General features: G+C 38.5%; 1 protein-coding gene across 5 annotated transcripts in view; it reads left to right on the top strand.

The window, feature by feature from the left end:
* Positions 1-1343: 1343 nt before the first annotated feature.
* The window catches only part of EZH2 (enhancer of zeste 2 polycomb repressive complex 2 subunit), a 48427-nt gene continuing 31224 nt past the window's right edge, over positions 1344-18546 (top strand). For all 5 annotated transcript variants that reach the window (XM_042044585.1, XM_042044584.1, XM_042044583.1 and 2 more), the window contains exon 1: positions 1344-1441. In XM_042044585.1, the coding sequence (XP_041900519.1) occupies positions 1404-1441 (38 nt within the window). In that variant the 5' untranslated portion in view covers positions 1344-1403. The remainder of the gene's footprint in view (positions 1442-18546) is intronic.

Raw genomic sequence — 18546 nt, 5'->3', positions numbered from 1 at the left:
GCGGCGGCGGCGGCTCCCGAGGAGCAGCCGCCCCCCGCGTCCGCTTCCCGCGGGGCGCCGGCGGGGAGACACGCGCGCTCCCGGCCGGTGACAGCTGGAGGGGGGAGACATGGAGTCTGGAGTGCCCTTTGTCTAAGTTGGCTCCGTCCAGCCCGGCCGGCGGCTCCGATCCCCGCCTGGCGGGGCGCAGACCCGGGCTGGGGGCGAGCTCGCCGCCACTCCTCCGAAGGGCGGGGGGCGGCGGGCGGGTGGGGAGAGGGAGAACGGGGGGGAGACCCGGCGATTCCCTTCCCCTCCTCTCCGCTCCAGCCGGCGGCACGCGGCGGCAGCTCCGGCGCGGGCAGAGGGAGGTGTGTGTGAGCCCGGCGCACGCCGGGCAGGGGAAATCCGTGCGCCCGCCGTGGGCAGCGCGGCACACAGCTCGTCCCTCTCCTCCCGGGAGGCTGGGACAGGTCCGCCCGGGCTCCCGGAAGCCGGGGCGAGCCGGGCGGGGAGGCTGAGCGCGCCCCGGGCCGCCCTCCCGCACCCGCGGGACGGCGGGGCTGGGCTGGGGGCTCCCGCCCCTGCCTTTGAGCTCCAGGCTCAGCAAGGGAGCTCAGGAGGGGCCAGGGGGTAACTCAGTCTGGCGGCTGCTCCGGCGAACTTCCTAATCGTGAAGGACACCGTACGATCCCGATCTTCCAGAGCGCCGCAAGAAAGTTAATAAATAGCTGAAAATTTGGGGGGTTTGGGTCTAATGTCGCCAAGCATGGCGATACGGAGCGCTGTCTAAAACTAGGGTGTCTGGGGAGGTGCGAAGGAGGGCACTGGGCTGAGCCGTCCCTGAGCAACAAATGGTTGGCTAAAGAAATTGGTGTGTTGTGGCATCACGCACATGTATTTAACATTACCAGGTCTTCATGGTGATTCAAAAATTCTTACTCATACACAAAAGAAAAGGAGTGCGTGCATAGATGTGTGGCAGGAATGGGATAACAAACTTGTATATTACTCGAGATACTTATTTCTAACTTACAAAGCACCACACTGATTTTATTGGAGCAAGAGAAAAGTTTTTTTGCATTTTTAAAGCTGGAAATTCAGATTCTTGGTCTCTCTGATAAGAAGCATTTAACAGTTTGGAAAATGTAGTTTAATTCTAGCAGGATAGGTTTGTTTTTGCTTAAGTCTAGCAACTCTAGTTTCAGCTATTATGAGTTTGGTTCTTACTAACACAGATTTCAGTGGAGAGTTTTTACCAGCACATTTAGTGTAATCTTCACTTCTAAGTGGGGATTTTTCTCATAGATAGGTTAATATTTTTTTAGGGGTTGGCACATTCAGATTCTTTATGCAATTTATCAAAATTTAAAGGTCGTTCTTTGTTTGTCCCCAGTGTCTATATCAAATTGAGAGTCCGGGGAATGTTTATTTGTGGTAACAATAAAGCATCTTCAGAAGGGTGAGTATTACTTGTACATAGTGTACTACAACTAGTCTCACTAGTCACTATTAAAATGTGAATATTTGAAAGCTACAAAATCTTTCAGCAAACACGTGGAATTCCAGTATTTTAGGAGATGTGACTCAAAAGTTTTCTGTGATGTGTTGAATGTTTTTAAGAGCTAGTACTTTATGAAGTACTGGGTAAAAAACCATTACATTTATTGTTCTGGGGTTTCCTTTACAAGAAAAAAAAAGGCAGAAAAAGAAAAATATTTTTTTCTTTCCTCCATCTCCATGAGAAATGAAAGTAACAATTAAAGTTAAAAAACCTGTGGAGAAATCCGTGACAGTATAATATTCCATGAGATGCCAACTGCTATTTTCGTTTGGAACTCTGGAAGGATTCAAGACTTTAATTTAAGAGAAAAACTGGGAAAAACTTTCAGGTTCTTTCATAGATTTTTTTGATATGTAATTTCACCTTGAAAAGTGGCAGACGCTGGAAATCTGCACCTTCAAAAAGTCATAAAATGTCACTGCTCAGTTTAAAATGAGCTAAAGTGGTGGTGTGTAATCTTAGGCCAGAGATTTGAAATTCAAGCTCAATCTTTTTGCCCCCTGCTGTGTTTTTTTCCTTTCTTGCTAAAATTGCCAACAAGCTGAAATATGGTGATTTCTTTGAAGATATGCTTTCAAATTGGTTTTTGTTTGCTCTGTAACATTGCAACCTTCATAGGTGAAATGTAAATATTCCTGCACTACTTCTTACCTGCAAAGAAACTTTGGCTTTGGGAGAAGGGAATTTTTGTAGTGCATTATTGAATGCATGAGCTGTATTAGATATAGAGAGAATGCAAGCCCTTTTCTGTAAAGCAGCTTATGTCAGAATAACCTACATCTAGTATCCAGTGCAGGCCGACAGTGCTCCCAGGAAAGTTGGTGCACTCTAAAATTCCTCTTGCTATTAGTCAAAAGAAGTGTTCTGTCACCATTCACGAGACAGTTCAGCTTCCTTAGCAGTATAGATCATTGATGCGTTTTAATAAGTTCACAGCTGTAATGTTAAAACTGAAGAACAATTTTAGATGACAGTTCTATATTTATGTGATTGAACAGTGAGAGTTATTTTTAAAAATGGCTGCAATACTGAGAGAAGGCACATTTAATAAATGTCTGCTTTATGTTGTGTTTGAGCAAAAGTGCTGTGGAAAAACTTTAGTGTTGGCTGTAATCTGGAAGTTCTGTAATTCTACTGTTAGTACTTACAGATGGATCTTAGCTGACTTGAGGAAAAATATCTGTGAAGCTTTAGGGGGAATAACATTTTCCCCAGCAGGGATGCTGAAGATCTCAGGAGCAAAACCTGGCCTTTGCTAAGCAAGGAAGTTCACCGAGTCGAGAAAGTAATTTTGGCAGTATTACTTATCCAAGCAAAATTCACTTTACCAGATTTTTTAAAGAGTGAAGGAAATGGGCTGCATGCTGTAAATACAATTCTTAATGATTTGATGGAGGCGTTTGCGTAATACTTACATTAACAAACAAGACCACTGTTAACAGAAGCTGTAGGACAGTAACAGGAGGTTTATTTTAGTGTTAAAGCTGCTTCCAACCTTCTGTTCCTTCTGTCAGCAAGGACCATGGAGAGCTGTGCTGGGCCTGTTGAAGTGTTGTCTGATTGAAGACAGCATCTGTAAATGTATCTATCTATAAATGTATCTACACATTTAACACCTAAGTATATGACTTGTACAACTGCTCTGGAGTGGCTAAGTTAGTCTTTAAATGGATGAGTTACTCCTGCCCTGACATAGTTTAAGGAATAGTTTTAGTTAAAGTAGCTGTGTCTGTGAGGAGAACAGTGAGGCAAACTAAAATCTTGTATAAAATGTACCCAAACCAACAAAATCTTGTATAAAAGGTATGCAGAAGTGAGAAGGGTGCTTCACAGGGAGATGATGAAAACACTTGTTACAAGTTAGTCAAATGCTCAGGTTTGTTTTTTAGCTTTGAGTATATGCCCAAGGGTTTTGTTGAGCTAAAGATTAAAAGGAAAACAATGTACAGAATTACTAAGTAGCTATCCTATCTGTTCTCACAGAGATCAGTTAAAGACTTTGGAATAATGCTGTGTATGTCTATTTATGGATGAGGTGAAACTAAAAATGACGGTTCTATTGAGCTCTAAACAAGAAACAGGGAAGTTTTCTAAAACATGCTGCTTTCTCTAACTGATAGTAGTAGGCAGTTTGGTTGTCACAGTCTTTTTCTAATTGTACACCTAGATTTCCACTAAGATGGGTCAGACTGTGGACTTGGTTCTGAATTAAGAGGTATAATAACACTAGTAAACTTGAGTAGAGGCAACTCTTAAGAAGAAGAGTGAAAAGTATAATTTGCATATAAATTTGGCAAATTAAGCTTCTCTTAAAAATACTAAAAAAAAAAGGAATTTTTAAATATATAATGAATTATTTAGCCACAGGTTTGTAAATGGATTATAATTTAAAAATATTGAGAGAGAAGAGGATGTCCATTAATGCCCCTGCTGTGTCCAAAAAAAAAGTAAACAAACAGTGCTCACCCCCAAACACTCTTATTTACAAAACCATTCGGCTACCTGGCTGAAGCTTGGATTTGGATTTTTCATCTATTGTGCCTCTGCTTTGTTTGTGAAAACTACTGTTGACTTGGAATGGTTTATAATGCATTCCTATCTAGTGCTAAAATCAGTGGTACTCTTAAGGTAAGAAGGCCATTTGGACATTTAGATAGATACTGCATGTGATCTGAATGCTGTGGATAAAAATAACAGTGTAATGATGTGAGTGGATCAGCACAGTGTTGTCATTTACTTGAAAATGTGATGTAGTACTTCCAAGGCTTCTAATTGGGATATATATGATTTCATTAGCAAATGAGGTAAAACTGGTGTCTTACTGTGTGCAAATAAAGACTTCCTTGATACACAATCACAGAATACTCCAGAATTGCTATTAGTTTTCTTTTTTTGTATATACATATGGTGCCTGCTTGAATAACATTGTATGTGTAATTATGCAAGCAAAGTAGTACAAATTGCAGTCCATGTCCTAGGTTTTTTTAGATATGAACTGAAAACAAATCTTTACAGCAGGGTATGATTTCTTTGTATTTTTAAATTGTTTTTTTGATCTAGAACCAGGCCTATTTCCCTTGTCAGTTTTTTGTTGTATCTGGCTCCTTTCCATTCTGCCTTTAACATGGTTAGTTCAGTTTTTCCTGCCATGCATTCTCTTTTCACAGCCTGCATGTTCGGTTTAAATCCCAAAGACATCAGATGTAATTTAAAGAAACAAAGTATTTGAAAGGAAGGAAACTGAAATCTTACAACTTGCATATAATTTCAATTTTTTTTAATGTGTGCTGGTTTCCTTTCCATGTTTCTTAGCATGAGTGGATCTGGCAAGCTTTGTATTTTTGGTGTGTAGTCTGATTTCGTTTTTACTAATAAGATAAAAAATTCTAGAGCTGGAATTCATTTTGCTGCTTCTTTCAGAAGTCTTATGGATATGGGTTACAGATACTTGATTTACCCATGGAACTGTACCGTGGCAAATGGATTAAAGTCATTATTATCATCTCTGTTTTAGTGTTGGAGTATATAACAAGGACAGTGTAAATTCTGTCCTTTGTGATGACTTCTTCCTGTTGTGTGTCCACTAGTTTGTGCCATGTTTCTAGTGAGTATTTATTGCCAATATGTTTGGTGCAAAGCTAAATTCAGTAATTATTGGAAGAAGAGATTGACGTATGTTGTTTTATTCTTAACATAGTTTAACCGTTACTGGTGTTCAGTACATGGTTGCTTTGAAACTGGGAGACATAAGGTTCCAAGACCTTACTTAGTATTTGCAGTTCTCTTCCACAGCCTAAGGGAGATGTTTTCTTTTTCACTGGAGAGTGGTGGATTTTTTTGTGTTTGCATGCTGGGTTTTTTTCATTTTGGCTTTTTGTTTTCAAGAATAAACTGTTTTTTTCAAGATAAACTGTTTCTAATTAGTTTTCTGCATTAAGTCAAGCTTCTGGAAAAGTAGTATCTGTGGTTTTTTTCCTTTATAAGCAACATCTAATGTAATGTGCAGGTGGGTTAATTGCCGTATTCCTTACATAATAGGGATGATGTACAGTAGACCCAGTTATTTCGTGAAATTTAAAATGATCATTTTTAAAATAACTCTTTTGGTTACTTTTATCATTTGAAGCTCATTTTGGAGTTATTCAGGCAAATGGCAAGAACCAGTTCAGCTTCAAATTTGCCAGACTGCTCTGCAGTAAATTCTGCATACGTGAAAGCGTAACATCTTTCAAAGTTTAGGCTGTTTGCCTATGCAGGGAAAGAGTATGGAATAACTATTGAACCTGAATTGTTGTGCATCAGGGTTTTTCCTGTATGGACCGTGTATTGCTTTTGCAACTATGGTTTGAACAGAAGAACCTGTGGCTATTTTAGTTTTAGAGTATAAAAGGTGTGTCCACAAAACAAGTTCAGGTGGAATAGTCTGTGCTCTTCACATTCACATCATAAATTATTTTGCCTGTGGAGACATGTCTTAAGTGTTCCCAGCAAGTGTTACTTTTTCTGCCAGATTTATCCAGGATATCAAAAAACTAAATTTTTAAGAGATGGAGGTGTTAGGCAACAGAGGTTAATTGCAATGTATGTGGGAGTCATGTAACTCCTCTGGGTGTCTGTGAGTGAGTGTGAAGAGAGAAATTCCGGAGGTACGCATTTGAGCGACTCAAAGGTGAAGCTCAAGTTTTATGCATAAAACTCTGCTTTCTCCTGACAAATAGCCAGGCTTGGTCTGCTGTGAGGAACGTAGGATGGTTTTAATTGTGACTTGTAAAAAGTATGATCAAATTTGGGCTTGAAACTTTTTGTTGCTGTGGTGCTGCTTGGAGTTTTAAAATGTTTTATTTGTTTTTTGAGCCAAATAGTCTTACTCATGCAAGCAAATGTTAGAAGTATTTATAGATGCAGATATCCAAGTGAAAAGCAAATAGTTGCATTACCTGCTGCATGGTGTTCGGCTCATGTTGCCCAAAGTGAAGTGAGATGTCAGTCAGTTTCAGTTACTGCCAATTTGGTTTAGCCTTTAATATAAAATAATTGGTTATGGTCTCCCTGTTCCCTCGTCCCCCTCCCCCCACCCAAGTGGATAAGTACTTGAGCTTCTTATTTTTATTTCCAAACTGGTATTTTTCTAAAAGTATCAAATGTTGAAATGTGCTGGAAGAAAGTGGTAATGTAGGGAATTTAGAATTTTTTTTCTTTGAAATAGGTTACTCTTATTCCTTAAGTGGTATTCAGTAATGATTTCATGTCTGTTTTTGTTTCTCTAAATGCTGAAGTAGGGACACAGAAAGATTTTTTTTTTTTGAAGGGAAGAATAGCTTTGAAAGTTGCAGGCTTGCTTATACAGATAGACAGAACACTCCAGTACGGATTTATCTTTTTCTTTTAAGGGCTGTCTGAAAACAAATTATGCTGTGTTACTTTTTGTATTCTACTGTTGTATTTGTTTAAGGAAATATATGGAAACACTAATTATTTGTATTGAAATCTTGTTTTCTTATAAACAGACATAACATTTTTATTTTTCTCTACTGAAGAGAATGAAGCATCCATACCGCTGTTTCTTGATGAGTAAATGTTCTAAATGAAGAACTCCCACAAAATGAGATAATGTCAAAATAAATCCAAAGGCAGTGTGCTATTAGGAAAAAAGAAGTCATCAAACTGATGCCCTCCTTCTTTGTCTCATAGAAAATCTGAAATAAGCTTGATTTCTAGAACAGTGCTGTTGTGGGATCTTGCTCAGGTACTTCATGCTTAATCCACCTATAATTAGTTCCAAAAACTTAAATTATTGGGGGTTTTTTGTCGTGACCAGGTGAGTTCTTGTGGGGTTTTAAAATTATTACTATTATTTAAACTTCTGATTAAAATCATTTTAGAAGTTAAGGAACACAAATTTGACTGTATTTTCTGAAGTGCTTCTGGAAGATCAAGTGTTACTTATAAACTGTGAACTGCAAAGTTTTTGACATGCTGGCAGATAGAGTAAAGGGTGTTGAATACTGGCAGTTGCTTTGCTTTGAATTAGTTTTCTAATGCAGAAAAATAAAATATTCTCATTTAAAAAGAGCAAGAAGATAAATTAAGATAGCTCATGTTTTTCCAGGAAGCAAAAGGGAGTGAAGCACCATTCCTTTCTATTTAGTATCCAAGAGCTGCTTGACTTCTCATTCTTTCCTTTCTTTCTTCCTTGTCCATGGGAGTTTTTAATAACTGCCTGGTCAGTATATAATAACGGTAGAAACTCCTGAGAAGGATTTTAATGCAACATAGTGTTAAACTATGTATTGTGAATGAACTGTTAGGGGAGAAAGCAAGAAATAAAATGCTGTAGGAGGCAAACTAATATTTATATTAAAAAAAAAAATCAGACAGAAAATGTGAGTTCTGTGAGCCCTCGAGCTGACATGTTTCCCTCCTGCCTTGTATGTCAGTAAACTGAACTGCTCTGACTTACTAAGTGAGGAGAGTATTTCAGAAAATAAGTGGTATGAACTGCGTACATCCAGAAACTGATCTGCAGACGCAGGCATTTAGTACTGTCACAAGGAGCTGAAAATGGAATGCCTAAGGCCATGGGTCAGTGTCTTTAGGTGGGGCCAGAGTGGCTGGATGCTCACTTTCTTCAGTCAAAAGCAGCAAGGTGTTTTCAGCCAGAGATCTTCTTTGCTTCTGTCAATGGCTGCAGAAATGCTCCTTCTGTCAGGAGGGAAATGATAGCACGGGTGCAAGTAAAAGTGCTTCTTTTTGTAGCAATGCCAGCATAAAGCAGGGGTGATGCTTGAAAGTCAAAGCTGGCAGTTTTTGTCTGGTATGTTTGGGCAGTAATGAGGAACTGTGATTGGAGAGATTACTTTCACTGTTAAAAACAGACTGGAAACAGTAATTGATGAAGGAAAGTATGTGTTGTGATCAGGGCGAGCCAAAGTCAGGAGTTAAATATGCGGAGGGGAAACAGGTGCTCCTACCAAATCTGGACCGAAGGTGAGAATTCCTAATAGCTCAGATAGGAGCATTCCCTAGCAACATCTAGGCATCCAGTGCAGGATTGTAGCGGCTGTAGAATACTGTATGTAATTATGTTACATACTGGAGCAGAGAGCAGTGACAGTGAGCCTTTGGAATGGTAACTGGCTGCAATGGCATTGCTTGGGGAGGGGCTGCTCTCTGTTGACACATCAGTGTCTGCAGCCCTAAGTGGTGTTTCTCCCTACTAATTTTCTTTTTAATGCCTCCCCCAATCTTTAAGTGTTTTATTTTTTTATGGAATATATGTTCATGCTGGAGCTTTTCATAATACTAGAGCACTTGTAGTCCTTCATGAAACTGTTGCAGAATGTATATGTAACTTAGTGAACAGTAAACCATGTCACATTTGGCTTATGTTTGCCACTTGCATCAGCAGTTCCTGTAGATGATGTATGCAGAAGGGTGCATCAGCCTTGTTATCACAGGAAGGCTAAAAATCAGCCGTTTTTAGAGGAAATTCTGACACACTGCTTAGCTCAGATTCAAGGTATTGCCTATGTTATAATAATTTAATAACCCCTCCAGTGGTAACTAGTTTTAGTTTGGGGAATAATACTGCAAATAAAAATATAGTCATTACAGTTAATAAGTTAGTTTCATAGTAGTACTACTACAAAATAAGCAGTTTAATTGGATTAAATATGTTGTGAGACTGTCCTCTTAGTTGACTGATAGCCACTCGTACATAGCTGTAAGAGAAAAGGCTGTGCATAGTCATTTTGTATATGACAAATCAGGTAGTATGTGATGACCAGGTGTGAATTTGCCACAAAATGGGGATTTTTTTTTTTAAGCCTGTTTTGAAATTAGCTGAGATTTTTACTCAAAAGACACAGGGAAGCATGTCATTAGTCTTGAATATCTTGAAGTATGAATTGAGAGCTATTAACTTAAAGAGCTATTGGGGTAGTAACAAGGCCCAAAAAACCATAGTGTTTGGGAAGAAATAATTGAGGTGGCACATCTTTCAAGGTTTGGGGAAGCAAATCATAGACTAGTTGTTTATTGTGAACATGTGTACCTCTTGACTCGCTTAGTGATTTCTTCTAGAATATGTTTAAATTTAAAAATTAAAAAAAAAAAAGGTGGAAAAAAGCCAAAACAAACCCCAAACCAAAAGACTATCAACCATTTAATGTTCCAGGGTAGAGATCAGGCTTCTGATCTTAAGTATGACAAGTGCAAGCTGAGGCTGTAGTCGCTTAAATGGCAGAAAGTAAAAGGTCTGAAAAGAGTGACACTTCAAAGACACAAAGGTTGGGCTGTAAGAGAAGCAGAAACCCGTTAGGATAAGAAGACAACTAATTTGAAAATAACAGCCTGTATATGTGGTCTTTTATTTATGTTATACATAATGTTAAGTTTAGGCACTCTAGTTAGACTGCTTTCTTAATTAGTGAAGAGCTTTCCAATCTGTCTTTTTTAATTACAGTTTTTAAGAGAGAGAGTTGAAAGTTCCAACTGTACTGTTAACCAGACAAGGCATCTTTCAAGTGAACCAACACATGGAATAGTAGTGGGAAGGAGTATGTGAACTAGCTAGTTGATGGAGATGTTAAAGGAGACTAATGCTTCTACTGATTAATAAGAATTGGTGATTGCACACCAAACTGAAGAGTTTAGTCTGATTAAGCTCTTAAGCATTTTAATTCACAAATTATTGTTCCTTTAATGGTAGTGTTTTTCACAGTGTGTCTGTAGCAGATTGAAACACTAAGAGTGTTAGTGCTGATTGTTTTCATCTTTTGAATATTAACTGAAATTTAAAAGGCAAACAAACTCCCTAGCATGAGCTTTAGAAATAGCGTGGTCCTTGTTTTTGAGATGGTGGGCCCAGCTGAGAGATGTGTTGACTTGTAGAATAGTTTTAGCTCTAGAAGTCATCTGATCCAGTCTCCCACTTGGGTTGGGCCAACACTGAAATCATGTTTTCCAGACCGCTTTTAAAATGTTTTCAAGAGTGGAGATTCTAACACCTCTGCTTAATACATTCCTATGCTGGACCATACTCACTGGAGAGAATTTTCTTCCAGTAATGAAATGAAATCCCTTGCTGAGTCTTGTCTGTTGCCTCTTGTATTTTCCTTTTAGCATAGATTAGAATGTTTCAGTAGAAGAGCTAGAACAGAGGTCCAATTCTGTGTTTGTCTGGGTTTTGCTCTGATTTGTGTAGGAAAGCAGGCTATTCAGGGAGTTAATTCCATTGTGTAGTGGTTGAAATTCTCGGAGGGACTCGTCCAATTTTGATAAGGCCCAGAAACAGACAAAAGTATGACACATTCCTAAGAATGTGTTCAGGAGTTTGGGGAGCTTACATGTGGTATTCTAAAGAATATTGTGAAGAATAAATAGAACATGCCTTGAAGCCTTTGACTTGTGCTAATACTCGTTTAGTGGCTGTTGTGGGATGTGGGACATAGGTATGAGGCAGAAGGAAATTGAAGGAACCTACACTAGCTTTTCATTTGTCTTGCACTGGCAAGTAATCTAGACAAGCTTGCTGCTATTGTCTGCCACTGACTACATCTTTTCAGAGCAATCTTTAGTTGATCAAGAGATAGCAGGAAACAGCTTCCTGAAAGCTACTCCTGCAGAAGTAGTTAACACATTAACTGCGTTGATTGTGCAAAGTGCTGTAAAGAACAAAAAACTACACGGTGTGAATGTTTTACATGGTGTGGAAGATAAATGTTCTAGTTTAAGACAAGTGGATGGTATGCTGTAATGGTTTGCTTGCACTGAAGAGGAGAGGTTTTTTTTGCTTTCCCTTGACTCTGGTTTCATGGTTCCGCTTCTTCCTTGCCAGTTTGGATATTTATGATACCAGTATGAACAGCTTTGGTCCAGTTAGAAAGCTCTGCTTCTTTTGAGTGCAGAAAAGATATGAAGTAACTGATCAGCACAATCAAACGTACCATATTTGCTATGTAAAGTCCCTCTGAGATGCTAAAGCAGTGTAGACAAAGAAGAGAGGAAATGAATGCCATTTTAAGATCCCACTTCCTTTCCCGGTTCTAGTTGAGAAGTACACTAGGATGTATTTGTCATCAGCTTCCAAAAGCAAACAGGTAAGTGAATGTGCTGTTTAGTTTTGGGTGAGATGTTCTTCTTAGCACAATTCTGTTAGGTAATTGCTAATAAGCTAGTAACCATTGATTGCATCAGAAAGGAGAAAGTACACTGGCCTTGGATTTAACAGCAGTTCCAGTGGAGGCAAAATCTTCAAGTTGTTGGTAAATAAACAACCCCCCAATATTGTAGTGACAGAGTATTGTAAAAGGGATTCTACTAATTGAAATGTATTTTAGTGTTGCAAATAGTAATTGCAAATAAATAGCTGTCACAATAATAGGAGCTTACTTGTAATAAGACTGCTCATAATAAAAGCATGCCTGTTTATAGCAGCAGACCTTCTGCTTTGGGAGCTGCCATATTACCTGGGAAGCCTATAGCCACCATCAGTCTGTGTTGGTGTTAGGGCCGACACTAAAATGTCTTGGATGTGGTTGTTACCCACACTGCAGAAGAGGTTTTTAATTCTACTTGCAAGCCAGGGGTTTTCTGCTAACTCGAGGAGGAAAAACAGGAAATATTCTGAATTTTCACACACAGTCATTGCTCTTCAGTTTGGGGTTGGCATTGGTACATCTGAGGCTGTTGATGGTTCTCCTCCTTCCATCAGATTAGTTAAAGTTAATAGTTTTGTCTTTAATAATAGCTTATAAAAGCTTCCATCTCTTGAGTGATCAAGAACATTCCTGCAAAGCATGTAATCTTGTCAGAGTTGATAATGAGTGTTTAGTTAACCTACGTCATCCACAACCACTGATGACTGGCAGAGTGAGGAAGGACAGATGAATTGTTTGGAGTTACCTGCTTAGATCAGTTAACAAACGGATCCTTTTCTTTCAGATACTACCAAAGAGAACCCAATCCTAGTTAAGCCTTTGTAGGCAAGTAGAAGCTGCTGGCCTTTATCTGCCCAAAGAGTGGTACAGCTGGCATGGATGGCTTAGTAAATGTTTCCTGTTTCTGGTTTTTAAGAATTATTTTTCTTTTCTCAGTAAAACTGAGTGTCAGAGGGATGGCATGGTTTGACAAACACTTACGTTGAAGCCTGAACTGTTGCCCTCTCCAGTTTTAGTTCTTTGCCTCTTGTTTCTACCCCAGTGTCGCCCCTCTGTCCCTTGTGTGGATTCAAGAATTCATGACTTGAGCAAACTTGAACAAATCTGTGGCTGCCGAACAAACCGGCATGTGGAGCTGATTTTGTTGAAAAAAATGTATTTAAAAACTAAGTATGTTCATTTTCTGGGCTGTTCAGACAGAATTTTTTTTTCCTCCTGACCTAGTTTGATTACAGAATCATAAGCACTTAAGCACTCACAGTAGAGAAGGCTGTGTGGAAGTGGAAATGAGTGATCACTGATACAGTGGACAGATGATGTCTTTTCCAGGTCAAACTGACACCAAATAGCATTTGAGGAAGGTAGTTGAACTGATGTAAGTTCTTTCTCAAAATTTAAACTGCCTTTAATGATACAGTAGTTCAGCATATGGAATAACAACGTGATACAAATATATAAATATTTTTAGGTATTTCTTGTTTAAAAATAGGTTGAACTGTACTACAAACTTAAAATACCACATTTCTGTGATATAAAATAATAAAAACATACCACAGTTTACTCCCATCTATTTCTCTGATTATTTCTGTAAAAGATCAAATGTGCTGTAGGGTTTTTTTTGTGTGAAATATTAATAATAAACTATATTAATCCTTCCTATGTTGTATCTCAGAGATAGAGATTTTTGTTAGTTGGACTAGTTTGGGAAATACCCAAGTTGACAGTGGGAATTCCCAAGTTGGCCTTGGAAATATTTTTCTTCCGATAGAAATGAGAATATGGTATTTTACATAGACAAGTTTGAAAGAAAACCATGGGGTTTTTTTGCTTTAGAAAATCCTGAAAGCAGAGTGGCAACTATAAAACTTGTAGCCATATCTTTTTGTGTGTTTTCTGTAACAGTACAGGTAAAAAGCCCTTTGAGATTCTGTGAGCGTCATTTTTGCCCCCACACCTACAGCTTGCATAACTTTATGTGGAAAGACTTAGTAGCTCTGAAATCACAGCAGTGAACAATTTTTCTTAATCCAAAAGAAGAATATTGGGTTTTGACCATTTTTTCCCCCCAAGAATCCCAAGTTTGGTATAAATGTAGAAGACAGATGTGGTAGATTAGAGCATTAATTTATAATTAATTTTTAAGTCAGCTCTTTTAAAGTCTGGCAATATGTATGTGTTTTATTGGCTTGATTGCTTTTTTCAGGTGCTTGATAGTTGTAGTAAGAGTGCTAGAAACTGCTTACTCTGGAAAGGTTTAGGATAGGTTCGTAGACTGTATTATCTTGTTTGCATTTAGGATGCACAAAGTAGAATACTAAAAGGAAATTTCTAAGAGTTTCTAAGCAGTAAAGTTTAGTTTAACGTATCTGAAAAATAGGTAGCTGCAGTTGAACAATCATTTTGTTGTATTGTGCTGTGTAAAATCCTGTAATGAAAAGATGATATGAGTCCTTTGTGAGGTAGTTGGGTAAAACTAACAACTTCAGCTCTAAGCTTAACACACTGGGTTTGATACCTGAAATGCATTCTTTTTGGGGGTGTTTGGTTTTTTTCTGTTTTCTAGCAAGTATTTTTGCAGGCTTGTGGAAAAATCTTGTTAATCTTTTCGTTACTGAAATTCTGCTTTTTTGGTTGAATGTGAAAGTTGTCCTAAATTCTGCTGCCCAAGTAAAAGTTTTGTTTTAGTTTGTGAAAAAATGTAGAAGAGTGTGGTGGGGTGTGGCTGGTTTTCTTTGTTTTTTTTTTTTCCTTCTTCTCTTTAAGTTTTGTAGATGCTTGAAGGAGTTCTGTGTTGACTTAGAATAGGGTTTATTATATAATAATTTATCCATTAATAAGATTGCATAAGCTCAGGCTGGAAGACTTGTATGCTGTCTGGATCTGATAACAGCTTACAGCTAAAGAGCATGCATGCCACTCCAGAGCACATTGATGTATGAAACCAGTGCCTGTTTGTGGTTTCATTGCCTGCACTAGTTTTTCTCTAGTGTTGGTCTGATTTTTTTATAAAATTCCTCCTGCTTTTTAGTTGTGCAGAGGAAGCCACCACTATGGATGGGATCGTGAAACTCATCTGTATTTCAGGAAACAATTGCAAAAGTGAGCTTTTATTTATCATTGCTCAGTTAAATCCAGTTAATGAGCTGTACTGGGGTGAAAATAAAGAGTTGGGAAGGGTGGGATGATGGTAAGGTGCCATCCCTGCTGAGCAAGTTACTTTGGTGAGTACCTTCATGATGTAGTATTGTCTCTTAATCAGTAAGTGTATAGTGTTTGAAATGACAGCTCCTGAAGCCAGCGCAGGTGCAGGCTTTGAGCTTTGCAGTCAGTGGCAGTAGGCCACTGTAGACAGGGCTGTGGGCATGCTGAAGGTGAGCTGGAAGAGAGATCAAGCAGTGCTGTGGTATCGTCATTGAGCAGGGTTCTGCAGTAAACACATTCCTTTGGACCTACAGCTTCTGAGGAGCACATGTAAAAGCATTTGGGCTTTGTGGGAGGTGGAAGCAGTACTTCTCCCCTACATGCCCCATGCCCCAGCTGAATTTTTTCATACCTTCATTACTCTTCCATTACTCTAGGCATCAAAAAAACATGATTACTTATTTCATTATTCTATATGCATCAGATTTCAAATTCAGTTTCTCCACTGGGTTTTATATTCTCCAACCTCACTGTCCCCCCACCCCCTGCACTGAAACTGGTGGTTAAGAGTGCTCTGAAGTGCTGTATTGTTAGTAGCATATATTTAAAGTATGTGAATAACCTTATGAGTGTAGATAAATTCACAAAAAAGAACTTGTAAATTATACTATACTGTACAAAATATGTTTTAATTCATAAATATCTCCAAACAGGAATCCTGAGTAGCGGGAGGATAATGTAATGTTTCTGCAGTTTAAAATGTTGTGTAATATTAAGCACAATTACAAACTAATAGTGTTCTTTCAAAAGGGCAGGCCCCCTCATTTGTTCTCCCATGCTTCTCAGTTGAAAATTTTCATTAATTTATCTTTTTTCCTGAAATTTGGCATGGTAGCCAGAGGAGCTTAAATATAGTTTTTGACAGCCGTATGACTGTTTGAATAGGCTGCCTAATTTAGAAAATTATCTGTGTGCTTGTCTGTCACTGATGGATATTGCCAAAATGATCAAAGAAAAATAGGAGGTTGTCTTTAAATAAGGCTGTTTCTATGTTCTGTAGGCAAAACAGGAGCAATTTGAGCTGAAATTGTTCTACACTTCTTTGTCTCATTGTGAATCCTAGATGTATTGTACACAATTTGTCTGCTGAAAGTAAATGTTGCCTGATTTAAGCTTATAGGCATGAATTTTCTTAAAAACTTACTGTAAAGAATGTGGGTCTTGTAGAGAATTAGGAAATGCTAAGCATGGTTTCTTTAAAAAACACCTGTATATGGTTTAGGACACTGCCATTTTTTGTTTTTCATTTCCAGCTATGCAAGTATGAGTAGAAACTGAAAAGAATAGTCATGTCTTTTTTTCTATATTCTTGTAGGTTTTTCTTTTAAATTGGTGCTTAGGAGGCTTTAGTATGTCTCATTCCTAGTACCCTCTTATTGTTCTCCTTAAGAGAGGTTAGTTTTCTTATTTTTCTTGTACTTGGTGGGGGTCTGGAATAACATTGTTAGTATAATTATCTTCTTTTTGCTGTGGCATTGGGGTGATTGCCCAGTGTGGATTGAGACAGTCCACAGTGTACTCTCATCTGCAAACAGGATGCGAGGAGGTATGGCAAGGTTTCCCTCCTTACTATGATGCCAGGCGAGATCTGTGGAGGTTAGCTCAGGTTTTGCGTGGAAGTCATTGTGCACTCTGGGAGAAGAGCTTTCTCTAGAAACAGTATCGCTGCTTTGGAGATAGGATTGCTTTCTTTGTTCTGGAGATGCATAACTGAGTTGGCTGCTACACAGTTTCTTTTTTTTTTTTTCCTTTTTTTCGAATAGAACTTTGCAGGACTTGGCTCTTTGGCAGTTAGATGGTTTCTCTGGACCATTTTAATCAAAAGGATTTTTAAAAAAGGGAAAGAATAAGATTTTAAAACAATACAAATGCTAGCAGGATTCAGAAGGGGAAATGGGGACAGAGAAGAGGGACAAGGCCTAGGGGCTCTCGGAATCAGACCATTGCACTAAGACAGTCAGTATCATGTTTTATTTATTACATGGAAACTGTTTCAAACTGTGCTGTCTTAAGACAGGCTTAACTATTCTCAGACAGATGGGATTTAGCTTGTGCCACTTCGGCTGCTATAGGGAATATTCTGAAACTATATGAAAAGTTGACGAGTTCTGACAAATTGATCTTAACATTCACTAGTTTCTCTGCTCTGCAGTCCTAGCTGTGACTCCCATACAATGTAGTTTAATGATAATGTACAGGTTTTTTGTCTTGTCTAGCCAAGTGGGAACTATGTAGTCTGTTACAGTTCAGAGTGCTTTCACCATTTCTACTGTTAATGTGCATGAGAAAGTGATTTGGGAGAGGTTTGTCTTGCACAGAAATACTAGGCAAGTAGACCACTAGTAGGCTTGAGACAGCATCTACACCCCTGAACCTGCCCCAGAGATTATGTTGATGTTTCCCTGAAGCCTTTTAATTCTCCAAATTACTTTTGCTTTCAGGGATGGAAGTAGTGTCCGGCACCCTACTTTCTTAGTTCTGTTTCATTTTTTGCTTCCCAACGCTGGCTGTCCTTGCCTGCGAAACTTCTTATCCCAGTTTTTCAGGTCTAGCTTCTTAAATTTATAGTTTTGGGGACAACCTTTGAACTGACATGAAAAATCATCAGTGGCATTTGTCTGTAGTCCTAATGAGAGGATGATAGATCAATTGCACTGTGAGAATCAACTCTATGAATATGCTCTTCCTGCCCTGCCCCTGCCTTGGTTTATTTTTATTCTGTACTTTCTTCTGAGATTTGTGACACAAAACCGATTGTCTCCTACCACAGTACATATGTTAGCAACACTGCAATTCTACTTTGGTTATGTTACACTGCCCAAAAACATACAAATGTGGTTCACTTGGCTCTGCTGCTGAGAGACCATTAATATATTAATTTTGACAATCCCTGAAAATTTTTTACAAACATGCATCCAGGACACTTTTTTTTCCTTAGATATAATTTTTCTATACTCTCTTTTTGCATATGCTTCCTTTCCACTCAGTGCTTTTTCTCTTAATATGGACTTGCCATTTAAGAAGTAGTTTCTAATTTGTTTGTACATATTGGACTTATTGTATGATGTATATCCCACTGACTCTTGCACATTAACATTATGGCTTTATGTAGGAGAACTTTTTCTTGCTGTAACTTGGCATAAACAACAGTACATTTTTTTTTATTTTCCATCATGTGTTACTTGGTGCCTTGACCATCAAGTTGTCTGTGCTGTACCCCAGATAGCAACTTGAAACCAATGCAAGGGGAGAGTGTTCTTATAAGCTGTGTTTGTTTTCAGATGAATAACCTGAGTGTGTTTAAGTTATGCTGTTTTAAAAGGAAGTATTGATATTCTTATAAGGTATTATTTTGTTACTATTTTAATACAACAGGTAACAATGATGTTCATGACCGGAAAATTGAATAGATTGGATTTTTTTGGGGGGGAGGATGTATTTCTCTCAGGTCTTAAATCCTTGTTTGTGGGGCCTTCATGGGGCTGTATTTAAGTTGTATGAAAGAAAGATGGAAATTCTGTTGGGTTTGTCTGTTTGTTTTGTTGTTGTTTTTAATCCAATTATATGTGATTTCTATATAGATCTGCTTCTGATGAGCAGGGCTTATCCGGCAATTTAATTTCAGTTAAGAAAGCTTTTTTT

Source organism: Corvus kubaryi, unplaced genomic scaffold, assembly GCF_017639235.1.
Source record: "Corvus kubaryi isolate FWS band 111438036 unplaced genomic scaffold, C.kubaryi_AGA036_p1.0 37398, whole genome shotgun sequence".
Lineage (NCBI taxonomy): Eukaryota > Metazoa > Chordata > Aves > Passeriformes > Corvidae > Corvus > Corvus kubaryi.
Note: the sequence above shows the minus strand (reverse complement) of the source record. Positions and strands in the feature narration are given on the sequence as shown.